The sequence below is a fragment of the Periophthalmus magnuspinnatus genome, chromosome 14 (genome assembly GCF_009829125.3).
Source record: "Periophthalmus magnuspinnatus isolate fPerMag1 chromosome 14, fPerMag1.2.pri, whole genome shotgun sequence".
NCBI classification, from domain to species: Eukaryota; Metazoa; Chordata; class Actinopteri; order Gobiiformes; family Gobiidae; genus Periophthalmus; species Periophthalmus magnuspinnatus.
The window spans coordinates 16,822,670-16,838,967 of NC_047139.1; the positions used below are offsets into that span (position 1 = coordinate 16,822,670).

Below are 16,298 nucleotides of genomic sequence, written 5' to 3' on the forward strand. Positions count from 1 at the left end.
ATCTCACTGAGACCAATGGCAATGACCCAAGATTTGTCCCCGGATCAGTAATTTTTCATGGCAGACATGGGTTTATGAGAGGGGGACACAGACAGACCTGGGCACGTTGTCCTGGTGGATGATGGTGGAGAAGCCCAACAGTTTCTTGAGTTTCTTGGGCTTGAGTGTATGAGGGAAGCGCTGAAGCGCCACCAGCAGAAGGTGCAGCTGCTCCGGAGTCCTGAAGGGGGTGGACAGGTCTGACTGCAGCGCTGAGAACAGGACCTGCTCAAAGACCTCCTCCTCTACCTGCTCAGCAACACACGCACACATTTGTATGAGAGAGAATACAATCAACATTAGACATTTGGTCAAGGAAAAAAAACTACATCAGATAAACCTTTGCAAACTGTTTTGATGTGCTCCGTTTTTTGCAATTAATGTCTATAAGTACCCATATACATTTTTGTTATCGCTGACAGCCAATGACATTTGAATGCTGTCATGTCAGCTGACTAAAATGTTTCATGTTCATGTGTAAATTTAGAATGAGTAGGAGCACCAGTCACAAATAGGGAAGCACCATCCCAGCTTTTTCAGCTTCGATACCAATGACGATACTTGAACTTTAAGTATCTGCTGATACTTAGGGTAGGGACAAGGAATGGCACTCATTTCTTTAAAACACTGTTAACGTATTACACAAGAAATCCAATTGTGCAAGTGTCATTTATCCTTCAAATAACTACTGAACAACTTCCCATGAAGAATATATGACGGGCAGCTAATTTTTCAGTAGCGGCGCCGATATTCAATATCAGTATCAAAGCATCCATATTCACAAAAATATACATTACATATTCACAATGTCACTTTGTGGGCTCTGGGGAAGTCACTGTTGATGACCTAGATCAGGGGTGTCCAAACTTTTTGCACAGAGGGCCAGATTTGGTGAAATGAAAAGCTGCGGGGGCCGAACATTCACCCTGATCTTTCTTTGAACCTTTAATATTAAATGCACATGAGCTATTTAATAATTTTTTACCTTTTATTGCAAATGGCTTTCACCTTTCAAAAACAAAATTAATTATAGACAGATTATAAATATGAAAAAGTGAACATTTAATCTGTGCTTTTGATTATCACTGAGATTTTCAAATTTATTCACCTCAGAAGGCAAACAAATAAAAAACAGACTGAAACTGAGATCTGGACTGTAGTAAATAAACGAGGTCTGGCTCAAAGACGGTGGTTTGGATGCGCAAAACGTCACGCAGGTGAGTCAGGCTTGTCCTCGCACGGTTCTTCTTAAAATTTATAAACAAGAACCAAACAAACTCAGCATTTTGTTAGCAAATGTTTGAATTTCTTTAAACCTTATCCAGTTGGCGATAAAAGTCAGCAAGAGCGCAACCTCGGAGCACGGCCCAGATCTGCTGCCATCTTCTGGTGAAATATAATATTGCTTGCACATGTGTATTTTACATTGGTCAACAGTGCAACAGGCCACACATAATTATTTTTATTCCAGAGGCAGCGGGCCAGTGGAAATTTGTACATGGGCCGCAATTGGCCCCCGGGCCGGACTTTGGGTATGCCTGACCTAGATGATTACCCTCCAGATCAGGGCAGGAGCCCCTGTATACAAGACATAGCACCAGTTCTTCCAGCGTGTCCTGGGTCTTCCATAGGTGTCCTCCCAGTGAGCTATGCCCAAAGCATGTTCCCAGGGAGAAATCAAGGAAGACTAGGGCTGGGTATCATCAAGACGTTGCACTTACCTCAAAACCCAGTTCAATTTGATAAACGACTTGATACAATATAGTAAAAAATAAAGGCTTCCGGCCCCTTAATGGTCGACCCCATTTAATCCAAAAAAACTAACAGAAAAAACAAAAAACATAACAGTGCATTTATCTTAAATTAATTGAAGTTAAGGTAACATGAAGTGCATTTTGTACAATGCATGTTATTAACTAGAAGTCATCACTTATTCATCCATGACTTATACGAGATTGTATAAAAGGGGCATATGCAGTTTAACTGCATGAAAGTCTGTTAAACCACTACCTGTGCGAAGTCAATATGAAACACATTCATTTTTAATAATCAAAACACAAGTTTGTATATATCGATACAGCAGCTTACGATATCAATACTGCATGATCAAATTTGTTATCACAATATATATAACTTTCAATATTTTTGCACACACCTAAGGGAAACAGCACATATATGTACTGATTATTTAAACAACTAAATGGGACAAAGTGCTCATCAGCTGACAGACTGCGGGATCAGCAGAGGAGACACCAGGACTGACCTGGTTGAGGATGTCCATCATGGTTTTGGTGGGCAGGTCCTTGAGGTGCTGTCTGTGAGGGGTCAGACTCTGGAGCAGCTGCACACAGGCCACCACGACCTGAGGCTCCTGTGGAGAAGGACAGGGAGAAGACAGTGCACAAAGTCATGTCATAGCACTCACTGCCCCTGGACAAAAAAATTTCAGCCTTCCTCAGCAGCTCTTACCTGTGTCAGGCGGCCCGACTGGTGCAGAGCCAAGACCCCAAATAGGCTCCCAAACATGGCATTTCTCTGGAGCTTCTGTAAGAGAGGAGCACAGCATTGAGTGGCCTTAGGAGGTAAAAGACAAGGACATGAAGACATAAAGACATGAGAGGAGCAGAGGAATACAGACCTTCTTGACAGTGAGGAGGTTGTACTTGACCCGGATCCTGTCCAAAGTCTGCAGCAACGAGAGGTCTTTAAACGCACTCAGCACCTGCACAGTCAACATGCAGTTACATTGGCGAGTGTCCTACAAAGTCAATCATTTTAGAATGTTTGTTTAATAATATGTGAGTTTAAAGGTCCTATAATCACACAAAATTGACTCTTGTGAGCTTTTAGCCATTTAGTTGTAATGCCCTTACCTCATGCAGTAATGCTCTGTTTCACCTTGTAGTGGACCAAATATTGTATATCGGTATCAGCTAAAAAGATAATCCATATTGGCCCATCCCTACCTTTTACCTTTAGCTCAGTAGAGAGTGGCAATTCAAGGGCTGAATTTATCCAAATGATTCTAGTGAAGGTGTATGGAGTTTAACACAGTGGAGCACTTCCTGTATTTTCCTGACATCACAAGGTGGAACAGAGTCTTTATAGTTTGAGAGAAAAACTCAGCTTAAATATGCAAGGATTGTGTGTTAAAGATGAGTGGATGAAGTGAAACATGATGAGAAAACAACATTATAACATACACTCACCTGAAGGATTATTAGGAACACCATACTAATACGGTGTTTGACCCCCTTTTGCCTTCAGAACTGCCTTAATTCTACATGGCATTAATTCAACAAGGTGCTGAAAGCATTCTTTAGAAATGTTGGCCCATATTGATAGGATAGCATGTTGCAGTTGATGGAGATTTGTGGGATGCACATCCAGGGCACGAAGCTCCCGTTCCACCACATCCCAAAGATGCTCTATCGGGTTGAGATCTGGTGACTGTGGGGGCCATTGTAGTACAGTGAACTCACTGTCATGTTCAAGAAACCAATGTGAAATGATTGGAGCTTTATGACATGGTGCATTATCCTGCTGGAAGTAGCCATCAGAGGATGGGTACATGGTGGTCATGAAGGGATGGACATGGTCAGAAACAATGTTCAGGTAGCCCGTGGCATTTAAACGATGCCCAATTGGCACTAAGGGACCTAAAGTGTGCCAAGAAAACATCCCCCACACCATTACACCACCACCACCAGCCTGCACAGTGGTAACAAGGCATGATGGATCCATGTTCTCATTCTGTTTACGCCAAATTCTGACATTTGAATCCATTTGAATGTCTCAACAGAAATCAAGACTCATCAGACCAGGCAACATTTTTCCAGTCTTCAACTGTCCAATTTTGGTGAGCTCATGCAAATTGTAGCCTCTTTTTCCTATTTGTAGTGGAGATGAGTGGTACCCGGTGGGGTCTTCTGCTGTTGTAGCCCATCCGCCTCAAGGTTGTGCGTGTTGTGGCTTCACAAATGCTTTGCTGCATTCCTCGGTTGTAACGAGTGGTTATTTCAGTCAACGTCGCTCTTCTATCAGCTTGAATGACTCGGCCCATTCTCCTCTAACCTCTAGCATCAACAAGGCATTTTCGCCCACAGGACTGCCACATACTGGATGTTTTTCCCTTTTCACACCATTCTTTGTAAACCCTAAAAATGGTTGTGCGTGAAAATCCCAGTAACTGAGCAGATTGTGAAATACTCAGACCGGCCCGTCTGGCACCAACAACCATGCCACGCTCAAAATTGCTTAAATCACCTTTCTTTCCCATTCTGACATTCAGTTTGAAGTTCAGGAGATTGTTTTGACCAGGACCACACCCCTAAATGCATTGAAGCAACTGCCATGTGATTGGTTGATTAGATAATTGCATTAAGGAGAAATTGAACAGGTGTTCCTAATAATCCTTTAGGTGAGTGTAGATCTGACAATAGCGCAATAGAGGGCCATTAAGGAGCTTTAACAGCCAGGCTAGAGGAGCACAAGACTTTGCGCACACACGACACCGCTACACAAAGATCTGTGTAGTATTTTATTATTCTTTAGGATTTCTAATGAGATTGAAGCGATGAGACAGTGATAATGCTGATGAAGTCTGACCTGTCCCAGGGCCAGGCTGAATGCAGGCCGGGCAGTCTCTCTGCTGTGGGACAGTCCATCCACCAGGCGTTTCAACGTGTACTCCAGCTCCTCCTCCTAGCAACACACACACACACACACACAACCAATCAAGGACATGGTTTTATACCTTGTACCCTTTATATCTGCATTATAATCATAAATACGTGTGGAAACTAGAGTTGTCAAAAGTATAAAAAATTTGATACTAATTGACTCTAAAACTAGTATTAAAGCTAGATACTCATTTGAGCAGGTATTGATACTAACAAAAGACACATTCATAGGACAGAAATTAACCTTTCCCAAATATCTTTAGAAAGAGCTTGAGCTGTATCAGAACAAGTATAGGACACATAGACTAGTATACACCCATGGACCACTATGGAACCCACCTGGACCACTGAGGGATTTCACAGATATAAGGCCACATGGTAATATAAAAGAAAGTAATACCATTCAATACTACCATTCACTGCCTAAATAAAGTGTTTTTATCATGGTGTGGAATCGGTGCTGAGTATCGAGTCTATTCCAGTTTGAAATTTTAGTATCGTGACAATATTAGTGGAAACAGTCATAACTCTTTACGGTCAGGAATTAGTATCAGAGAGCATCACTAAGTGGCTCAGGTCCACTATGTTCACTTGGACAGTCAGCTGTTACATACAAGTACTGTAAACTGTGGAACTACTTAACCTAGGCTCAGTTATGTACCTATGATTACTGTTGTATCCACCTGTATACACCTATTGTGTATACAGGTGGACACAACAATAATACAATACAGGTGTACTGAATGGGGGAATGTTTGAAACGTGAAACTGCACAGTTGTAAATGTGTTTAAAGATTGCGCTTTAATAATGTCCATTTGTAGGGAAAAGCCAAACCAGGGCCAGGACTTGAGAGTCAGGACTAGCTCTACACTTAATAGGCGTTTGTCTGTGACTATGTATGACTGCTGAGTAACAAACAATTAAACAAATATACACATATAAATAGTGTGACGGCACCAGGACAAGGACTATTCAAAGACTTAAAAAAGGACTATAAGGACCAGAGACTAGACTAAACCAGGACAATTAAAAATGTATCATAGTTTTTGTAAAATGGTCCATGTTGTGCACCCTCCTCAATCTGCTCACCTTGTTATTGGACTGGAGATACTGGACCAGACTGTCCACAGCCCGCAGCCGGACCTCCTGCTCGGGTTTGGTCAGGTCCCAGAACAGGTCCAGGAACACGCGGTTCTGGTGGAAGGCCGCGGCGGGCCGAGTGGGCCCCGGGACCAGCCCCGGGACCAGCTCCGGACCCTCTGCGCTCTGCTCGGACATCTCCATGTGAGCGATATCCACGCGAATGTTTCGCGTGATAGTGCGCAGTGAGAACACGTGTTTCACACAGCCCTCACTACTTCCGGGTTATGTTCAGTGTGGGGGAGTAGCGCCCTCTGCTGTGCGCTTTGTTTATGTATTTATGTTGTCTACAGAGGCTGCCAGTACTCATATATTTACTCAGTTACAGTTACATGAGTAACTTTTTAAAGAAATTATAATTTAGAGTACTTTTGTAGCAGCATTTATTTACTCCAGCTTGAGTAATATTTTGATTGAAGTAACGGTTACTTGGGTAAAAGTTGTGGTTACTCTTCCCACTGGGAGCAAGTCTACAAGTGACACAAGCTTTACAGTGACATGAAGTGATCTGAACATTTGTGGGTCTTGCTCTTTCACATACGATTTCTTTTTTCTCATTTTTTGTGCGTATCCTTTCAGTGCAATAAAAAGTACATATGAAGGCATGAGGGATTTTGTCCCATAAGTCTGTTTTTTTTGTTTTTGTTTTCAGTATTACACAGGCAGACTGCAACAGCCCAGAATACAACACTGATGTAAACCTGCTCAAAACTCATATCCCCTCATGTACAAAGCAAATCATTTGGATGAAAGGATGGGCCAGTGCAAGGATAGATTCTGATTTATTGTCTTAACACATCTTGGCTTCGGTATTTCACATTTGATTACTTAAAGGGGCCTCTACCTGATTTTATTTTAGTCAAGATAAATGCTCTTTAATTGATGTAATTTTTGGGAAAGAAAACATTTAGAATAAAATATAATCTATTCATTTTACATAGCAAATCCTGGGGTAATAACCAATATAGATGCTATTGAAAGGGTTATCATTATCCATACATGTTAACTGCTTGACACTATCCAGACACCTGATTCCCTGTCATGGTGCAATATCACAGCGACAGAAAGGACTAAGTGGGAGGGGCTAAAAGTTCAAACTAAAACATGTTCCTCACTCATGCTTTAAAAGGCCTATATTAGATTATTTTCTGGTCTATGTTGTTATGTTGTTTTATGTTGTTTTTCTCTCAAACAGAAAACACTGTTCCACCTTGTGATGTCACGTGGTAATACAGGAAATGCTCCACTTTTTTTAAACTTCATACTTCACTAGAATAATCTGGATAGTTTAATCTCTACTAAACAAAAGGTGTAGTTGTTGACTTGAAAATTATCACTACATGACATCATAAAATAGAACAGAGCATCTTGAGCTTTGGAGATGTAGACAGACTAATAATACAGGGTTTAACAAAGATATGTGAATGAAACAAAAAAAACAACTCCAGGTGTGTTTTTGATAAAGGAACAGCATTGTAACATAGCCTAAAGCTCACAAGAACCCAATATGTATAATATAAGATCTTTAAATCAAGCACAGGCCCCTTAATGTAAAAGAGTTCCACTCAGAAAACGCTTAGATTCGTGTTTTCACTCCCTATTGTTGTTAGCAGAGGGAGACAAGTCTAAAAAAGTATCTGCAAGAAAAGCTGGTAATAAACCAGAATTATAGATCAAAGCTCCAAAGCTTAATAGTCAGGTTCATGTGATAATATTCTAAATGACCATAATTCAACCATAAAACTCTGTACTGCCCTCCACCTCAATTTTGAATTTGCCATATAACTGAAAAATGCATTTATCTGGTTCATGATTAATCACTGCAATTACTGGGTCTCTGACATGAAACAAAAACTGGCAAACCTTCGTGTCAGTTCTAATAGTCACCAAGATGAAATATAATTTCACTATAATATTAAAGTGGCAGGTTTACTATGCATGCCTTTATTTTATCATAGTTTATATACATTGTTTTATGTCAAAGCAAGTTCCTAGTTTCTAAATCGACTTTGTTCACTGACAGTGACAGTTCACTGACTTTTTTCTTTTGATTAAAGGCAAAGGCACAAGTGTCAGTTGAAAATACTTTAAGAATACAAGATTAAATGTGGGAACCCAATATTTATTTAATTCCCATAGAGTTATTCAGTCCCCTGCTCCATCTGAAATGATGATCGAATCATTGTGAGGCCAGCCTATGACAGTGGCTGCGTGTGTGCGTGTGACAGCAGTGTGTCCAGAGCCCGCTCGGCCTCCTCCACCTGCTGGGTGAGTCTGTCCCTCATGGCCTCGCTCTGGGCCTTCTTTAATAGCGTGCGGAGGTGTGAGATGGCAGCACGGTGCCCGGGTGCGTTGTGCAGCACGCGGATGGCCCTGTCCCCACTGCAGGCCAGGAACAGCCCAGTGGTGTCGAAGTGCAGATCGGTCAGAGGAGAGGAATGCACAGCGCTCAGCCTCTCCTCCAGGTCTCCACTCTCACAGTTGTACAGGCAAACATCGCTACCATGACTAACGGCGAGCACACGCCCATCAGGGGACAGTGCCACCCGGCTGCCCTCAGAGGAGGAGCAGGGCACAGTCTTGAGGAGGTAAGGGTCCTGCTGCTTGCGGTACTCCACGTGTGTGTTCCACAGCTTCCACGTCCCATCTTTGGACACTGTGGCCATCCTGTGAGAAAGAAGGTAAAGCGTAAGAGGGGTGTTACAGATAGTAACTACATTTCTATGAGTCAGGAGGGAAAAAATGCAGCTACTGCACAGCTCAAGTTTTGGCAATAGCTGGAAACTAACAGATAACAAAAATTTGCAAGTTACTGTGAGAAGATTTTGTGGCAATTGTACTTTTTGGAGTAGTCCCTCTATACTGGTAATTGTTTATGTACCGAACTAGGGTGACCAGATTGGGCTTATTAAAAAGGAGGGCATGTGGATCACGCACAGATAAAAATTACAGTGTCTTCTACTTTGTAACCATTGATGTTTGAACTGAATATAGTGAAATGAAGGTGATCTGGGGTCCTCCCCAGGAGTGTTTTGGCCAAATATGTGGTTTTCCGAATTTCACTGCATTTTAGAGGTCTATGAAGCCACAGCTCAGCAAGAGGTGTATTTTACTAACAGTGTCTAGTCCATGTGGTGCTCATATAGGAATCCAGTCCTGCCCTTTCACAGACAGGAGAGGTCAGTCTGTGCTTCAAACAGAGCAGCACAAGCACTACAGGCTTAAGCCTTCACCAGGACGTCTGAACATGTGTTTAACTCATATTTATTACTCAAACCCTATTCCTGATGAGACTTTTGGGGAGAATTTGTTTGTTGTCACCAACTTCTCTGGTTGTCAACAGACATATTATGGGTTGCCTGGAATGTTGCACAGTATAGTATTTTTTCCAGTTTCCAGTTCCAGAGTTTTTGTTGCAAAAAACAGAAAAACAGAATTTGTAAAACATGATTCTGTTTATCCTTGGCCTGGTTTGGCATGTGGTCTTGTTCTACTCTTCATTTAGTGCTGGTCTAGACCAAGTTTAGTTCTGGTTTTAGTCCCAATTAAGAGTGAAACAGGCCATCACAGGCCATCACACTTGAGAGGCTGATGAACATCAGCCATGGTGGAGTTAAGCATGCTCTCATGTGGAACAGAGTCAGCACCAATATAACAGAGAAGGATATCATTATTAACCCAAACTAAGCACACAAGCACATACATTCAGGATGAATATACAGTTGTCTCTCACTGTAACCCGGGTCACCTTTCGCGGCCTCACTGGTTCACGTATATTTTTTGTGCAATTTTGTGTGCTGATTGGCTAGGGGACTGTAGACCATTGTCAAGCAATCTCCTCCGTGTCATGTCTCCTCTACAATACAGAATGCGTTCAGCTTGCCAAATTTACATAAATATTCGATCGCTAGCATTTTTATTTACAGAATAGGAAAACATTTACGTTTTTATCTCTCAAACAAATGTTTGGGCCTGAAAACAGGTCTTGATCTTTGGTCTCATTCTATAATACTGTACTTATTTTTTTTAATCTACAAAAGGTTTGAACTTTGAGAGTGTTTAAACAAGAGATCAATGTGAGAAAATGAAGGAAAGATTTCACGGGTTATTTTTAGAAGTAACCCCCACAATAAACGAGGGACTACTGTATCAGAAAAGACCAGGGACTGACTGAGCATAAATCATGATGTCATTAACGAATGTAGAACCTGCAACTCATCGACATAAAAACTGCGTTTGATGCTGGTTCTGGACAGGCTTTGTAGATTGGAACATTGCAAGTGAACAACAGCCAGCTGCAGGCAGTAGCTGCGGGCAGTAGCTGCGGGCAGTAGCTGCGGGCAGTAGCTGCGGGCAGTAGCTGCGGGCAGTAGCTGCGGGCAGTAGCTGCGGGCAGTAGCTGCGGGCAGTAGCTGCGGGCAGTAGGTACCTGTCGGAGTTGTTGGAGAAGGCAAAGGCGTGGACCCCCGCAGAATGTCCCTTTAGATCGAATGCTCGGATCACCTCTCGGAACTCTCCTCCTTTTCCGAAGCACACCTCCCACACCTTCACATCCGGAGTGAAGCCGCAGGATGCTACAAACCTGCACACGCACAAATCCTACAGTTACTCTGTATTCATATTTCTGTCCTCCTCTGCGTTAGCCTTAGTACAGAACATGTTCATGGTGCCGTACCATTTTACTCCTAGATTAGATATATTATAAGGTTAAGGTGCATAAGAGAGGTTTTTCTGGTTAGACATGGGCCACAGATGTGATATAAGTAGAGGTAATTTCAACACCCACCTGCCACAGGGTGACACAGCAGCATAGGAGTTGGTGACCTGGTTGGTGTTGAGTGTGGCCAGGATGTCCCCCTTCAGGTCCCAGATGTGGATGGTGGTGTCTGCTGAGGCACTCATGATGAATTTACCTGAAACAACAGCAAGACAACTTATCAAGATTTTGGAATATTTGTAATGCATTTAATGTTTTTGGTTGTTTTTAAATTCGGGTCAATGTTAGATTGTGGAAATTGGAAATACCCTGCAGAGGGTTGCACATAATGTGACAAAAAATGGCATTTACATTAAGAGATGACTGAAATCTGACCCGAACTACAGGGACATTTCTGAACATAGTTTAGCTACAGGGTTAGCAGTTTATTTTGACTTCAGTAAACCTCTCATAAGAATCTGTTACTGCTTGTCTGATATACACTACTCTAAAAAGGATCCTCATGTAAGATTTTGACTCGATTTTAACATGATCTATTTGTGTCCCAAGATATGAGGTAAACATGTTCAAGTCAAAGCTTTTACAGTTTTTTTAAACTGCATTTTAAATCACAATATTGTTCTAAAACAAGTTAATAAAAGAAACAAGTCCACTGACTTTTCTTAGAAAACACATTAGAAGACTATGGTGCCCAATAGGAGCTGACGTCATCACAACAAAAAGTTGCATGCTATCGGCCCCTTCTACAGAGAGCTGCAGAACACAATAGTGAGTAGCAGATTTTTCTTCATTTGTACCAAAATGACTACGCAACACTGCTGAATCTTAAGTGTATCGCCGATTAATACAATAAAATTGTAGAACGAAATAATTACAGAGCATTGGGCGTGTACCAGTGGCAGTGAAAATGAGGGTTGATCGTCAAAATGGCGTGTTAAAAATATGCGATTAAAGATTGCTCAAACATGGATCTTCTTTAAAACCTAAAGGGACTCTCTCTGATCTGAATCGTCACTACCTAAACCCCAGGACAAGCAGGCAATCATTAATCAGTGCTAGTGCAGCGTCTGCAGCTCAGTGAGTGAATTCTGGAGGTTCTGAGCTTTCACATGAGGCCTGGTCTGTCCATGAATGAGAAAAACTTGGATGTGCCCTCCATCTGCAGGTTAAGGTACTGGCAACCCAGGTTCAGTTGTGACTGTAGTACCTTTTTTAAAACTGTAAAACCACAGACTACTTACAGTTCCTTTAATGTGAGACGGGGAAAATTTAAAAGGTCCCATATTATGGCAATTTGACTCTTGTAAGCTTTAACCATGTTAGACTATTGTTACCTCATCAAAATATTACATGAAGATGTGTTTTGTTTTCATTCACACATGTTTGAGTAATCCTTTATTCTTAGTCTACACCTCCAAAGCTCAAAATGCTGTTCCACCTTGTGATGTCATGAAGTGGTAGTTTTCTAGTTAACAGCTACCTTTTACTTTTTGTTTAGTAGAGATTGGCAAATCTAAAGCTGAAATCATCCAAATGATTCTAGTGAAAGTGTATGGAATTTAAAAACACAGTGGAGCACTTCCTGTATTACCACATGACATCACAAGGTGGAACAGTGTTTTCTGTAGAGAACAACTCAGTCGAAATATGCAGGGTTTGTGTCTTAGACATGTGTGAATGAAAGAAAACAACTCCAGGTATATTTGTGGTGAGGAAACAACATTATAACAGATTTAAAAATAGCATAATATAGATCCTTAACATAAAGCAATTTCAGGTAAATTTTAGCAAGATGTTCAAGCCACATGTTGAACTGATTGAGGAAAAAGTATTCACTTAATTCCAGAAGATGCCGCCACTGTCATTTGGGTTGTATTAGTTTGCATAGGGATGCCAATCTTGACAGCAAACAAGTTATATATGGACTACAGAGCCATTTTAAAGCCTCCCAGAAAATCAATGCAGTGTTGACTTGTTGGTGCACATGAACGTTTTACACCAATCAACCTACTTAAGATCACTACTTTTAGCAGCAAAAGTGAAATGAATGGGTTTCTCACTTAATCACCACAAAGAAATTATAGTTTAGAAGCATTTGGAGGCAAAACTGGGAGGGATGGAATAAGGTCAATAAAGACATTAGTTTTATTTAGAAGCTGCAGATTCTTGAACATCCTCATGTAGCATACCAGTCTCTGCAATGCCAATGTTGATGATGCTGGCCTTGTGTTTCTGAGGGAAGTCCTCCGCAGCGGCCTTAAAGTTCAACGTCCCGTCCTCCTTCTTCACCATTTTGAAGATCCTGATGGTGTCTCCATTAGCCAGCCATGTGATAAAGGCTCTGCAGAGGATACAGCGGAGCAGATGATAAGGTGAGGAGGACATAGATGTTCTTATGTATGTAAAACATTTTTCTCCTCCAAGTTATTAAAACATGAATGAATCTGATTGGACTATGGAGGAGCATAGGATGAAGACAATCACAATGACATGCATATGATGAAGACATGAAAAGGAGGACATGGAGAGAGTGTGGAGGAGAGCGTGGGGGAGAACACAGGGGGAGAACACAGGGGGAGAACACAGGGGAGAACACAGGGGAGAACACAGGGGAGAACACAGGGGAGAACACAGGGGAGAACACAGGGGAGAACACTGAGGAGAACTCTGAGGAGAACTCTGAGGAGAACTCTGAGGAGAACTCTGAGGAGAACTCTGAGGAGAACTCTGAGGAGAACTCTGAGGAGAACTCTGAGGAGAACTCTGAGGAGAACTCTGAGGAGAACTCTGAGGAGAACTCTGAGGAGAACTCTGAGGAGAACTCTGAGGAGAACTCTGAGGAGAACTCTGAGGAGAACTCTGAGGAGAACTCTGAGGAGAACTCTGAGGAGAACTCTGAGGAGAACTCTGAGGAGAACTCTGAGGAGAACTCTGAGGAGAACTCTGAGGAGAACCTGGGAGGTGTGCAGAGAATCTGAAGAGCACTGTGCTGAAGTTGAGGAACAGACCTGGAGTCTGGGCTGAACCGGACCAGCACAGCATGGTCCAGTTCCACGTTGGCCCTCAGACACTTGTGTTCTCTCTCCATGAAGTCCTTGGTAGACCAGATGCGCACAGTGCGGTCATCTGCACAGGAGGCCAGGTACTTCCCATTACTGCTGAAGTCCAGACAGGTCACATTCCCATTGTGGGCCTAGAGAACACTTCACATTGTTTATTCCAATTAAGAAAAACAAGCAGAAATAGCACTCTGAGGTCCTCTGACTTTTCAGAAGTTGATGCTTTCAACAGAATTTATCATCATTTATCATCAGTTTCTTGCAATTCAAACCCAGGTTTGTAAAATCCTCTTAAATCAAATAATAGCAACACTTTTTGTTGTGGTAGTACCATAGACTGTGTATATAAATGGCTAACCTGCTAGCCACCACGTTCCAAATAGGAAGTGAGCGTGAGTGTGCTTCCGGCTCTGGCCTGGGCTCTGGCTCCAATTCACTTTCTATTGAAAAACCATTGCCCCTCTCTCTGTAACTGCTGCTGTAATCTGCTGCTATCAGGCTGGTCAATTTGTTCTTAAAATGTTTGTATTAACTTGCTCTACATGGTCTTGAGGTTTTTATTTCACCATTTTGTCCCCAAATCACCATATGAACACTTTGCCGAGATCTTGTCCACTAGTGTTAGCAACAGCTTTAACTGACAGCATAGCTAAGGTGCCACCCCCTTCTAAACCAGCAGCATGAGCAGGAAGCGGTGTTATCTTCAACAGCCTTGATCTGGTTTGATTCTTTGGTTGCTATGCTACTCGCAGTTGGAATTCCAAATGTGAAGCTCAACTCCAATTACGCTGCTACAACTGCTAGTTTCGATGAGTTTTATTTGGCTGGAACCAAATGCTGTGGGTGATGGATTTGAGCAGTCAGAGAAAACATTGAACCTTGTGCCAATTTTTGTTTCATGTGGATAGGCCCAGTAATTACAGAGATATCAACCATAAACCAGGTCCAAACTGTAAATTCCATCATAGAATTCTGACCTGTCCTCCAGCTCAGTTCAAATTATAGGCATTCTGGATGATTTCCACAGGATTGGCTCCAGAGAGAGTGAGGAGGCTGGAGTACCTTGAGCGTGGCAGCCAACAGAGGGTGGGAGAAAGTGTGCTGGGTGTTCTTGTCTTTGCTCCTCCGCTGCTGTTTCTCTTGCTTAGGCTTCTTCACCGCAGAGGGCTTCACTGCACTGCTCTCCTGTGGAACTGTACACAGTGCCATAAATCAGGAAAACCATTTCAGAAGATCATCTCGTCACAGGTTTAAACCCCTAGTATTAGACATTTAAAGGTTCTATATTACACAAAATTGATGCTTGTGAGCTTCAAAACATGTCATTACCACATTAAAAGCATACCCAAAATAGCATGTGTTTTGTTTCATTCACACATCTCTGAGTAATCCCGGATTATTAGTTTCTCTGCATCTCCAAAACTCAAAATGCTCTTCACCTCGTAATGGCATGTAGTGGTAACTTTCAAGTTAAAAGCTACCTTTTAACTTTAGTTCAGAAAAAATAGCATTTTCAAGGCTGAAATTATCTAAATGGTTCTAGTGAAGGTGTATGGACTTTAAAAACACAGTGGAGCACTTCCTGCATTACCTCATGACATCACAAGGTGGAAAATAGTATTTTCTGTTTGAGAGAAGAACTCTATACATCTGTGTTAAACATGTGTGAATAAAACAAAACAACTCCAGGTAAGTTTTTGATTATAACTTAGACCAGAAAATAGCATAATATGAGCCCTATAAAGTATCCACTAACCATACAGTTGTCAGGTATCGTCAATGCTTAATTTATGGAGCTTACCTGAGAATAGTTAATGTGTGTGGGTGTTCATTTTTCAACTAATCCATCATAATAAACTCCCTCTCCAGAGCTCATTATACTCTGCTTTAGTGAGGTCATTCACTAGACTCGTTCTGATCATTGCAGCACAGCGCTGAACTGCGCCTACATTAAGATATAAACCAATCTCCGCTTTGATACAATCTGCTATTGTTTTTAACCCAATTTAAACGTCTTCACTCCTCAGTGCACCATACGCCAGTAGGGGAAACATCTTTGAGTCATACCAAGCAAAGTGTTTCAAAGGACCAAAACAGAAAGAGCAGCTTTTCAGCAGAATTAAAGCTCCAGCGCAGCGCCCGCAGGCCCGGCCACGGCGTGAGCGCTGACGTGTTCAAGCCCCACAGTCTGCGTGCACGGCTCGGCATGGCTCAGCTAGACTTGGACAGAGAGCAACTTACCGGCCAATCCCGCGGCCGGCTCCGTTTCCTTCCTTTTGCTCACTGCTAACAGCACCAGCAGAACCAGCGCTCCCAGCAGCAGAGTGAGGGCCCCCAGAGCAGCCGCCTCCATCCCGAGCAGTACCGCGTCCCGGTGTACTTACACCAGGATCATCGAGGCTCGGATGAATGACCCATGAACCCGCTATCATGAGCCTTCCGCCTTTTGTTGGCAAGCTTCCCTCCATGTGGCAATGGAAGATGTGCCTCTGCTGACTCCTACTGGACTGGCGGGAAGCGTTGACTCCTATACGACTATGGATAGACTGTATATAGAAACCGGCATTACTTACTTGTCTTGTGTAACATTAAATTAAGTTTCTTCTCACTGTCTTCAGGTGACACAGTCAGATCATAGATCATCAAGGTGTCCTTGGGAC

At 42.3% G+C, this 16,298-nt stretch overlaps 3 protein-coding genes across 3 annotated transcripts in view; 1 reads left to right on the forward strand and 2 right to left on the reverse strand.

Moving 5' to 3' along the window:
* Positions 1–6,115, reverse strand: part of mybbp1a (MYB binding protein (P160) 1a) — a 22,898-nt gene extending 16,783 nt beyond the window's left edge. The window contains exons 1-6 of the mRNA XM_033978209.2: positions 5,812–6,115; positions 4,648–4,743; positions 2,678–2,761; positions 2,509–2,583; positions 2,303–2,410; positions 98–288 (exon numbers count right to left, since the gene is read on the reverse strand). Of these exons, the coding sequence (XP_033834100.2) occupies positions 98–288; positions 2,303–2,410; positions 2,509–2,583; positions 2,678–2,761; positions 4,648–4,743; positions 5,812–6,006 (749 nt within the window). The 5' untranslated portion in view covers positions 6,007–6,115. The remainder of the gene's footprint in view (positions 1–97; positions 289–2,302; positions 2,411–2,508; positions 2,584–2,677; positions 2,762–4,647; positions 4,744–5,811) is intronic.
* Positions 1–16,298, forward strand: part of tmem248 (transmembrane protein 248) — a 286,123-nt gene that overhangs the window by 268,542 nt on the left and 1,283 nt on the right. The window lies entirely within an intron of this gene.
* On the reverse strand, positions 6,627–16,104 carry tbl2 (transducin beta like 2). The gene is made up of 7 exons (XM_033978210.2): positions 15,880–16,104; positions 14,701–14,831; positions 13,588–13,772; positions 12,769–12,920; positions 10,649–10,775; positions 10,292–10,444; positions 6,627–8,529 (listed from the first exon to the last, which is right to left on the reverse strand). Exons 1-7 carry the CDS (start codon positions 15,989–15,991, stop codon positions 8,058–8,060), a joined length of 1,332 nt encoding a protein of 443 aa, XP_033834101.1. The 5' UTR covers positions 15,992–16,104; the 3' UTR covers positions 6,627–8,057.

Excerpts from the sequence above, each read along its gene's own strand:
- tbl2 (XM_033978210.2), bottom strand. The coding sequence starts at position 15,991 with ATGGAGGCGGCTGCTCTGGGGGCCCTCACTCTGCTGCTGGGAGCGCTG. Across the intron at positions 13,773-14,700 it reads TGTTGGCTGCCACGCTCAAG|GCCCACAATGGGAATGTGAC; the intron begins GTACTCCAGCCT and ends AGTGTTCTCTAG. Across the intron at positions 10,776-12,768 it reads CATTGGCATTGCAGAGACTG|GTAAATTCATCATGAGTGCC; the intron begins GTATGCTACATG and ends CTGTTGTTTCAG.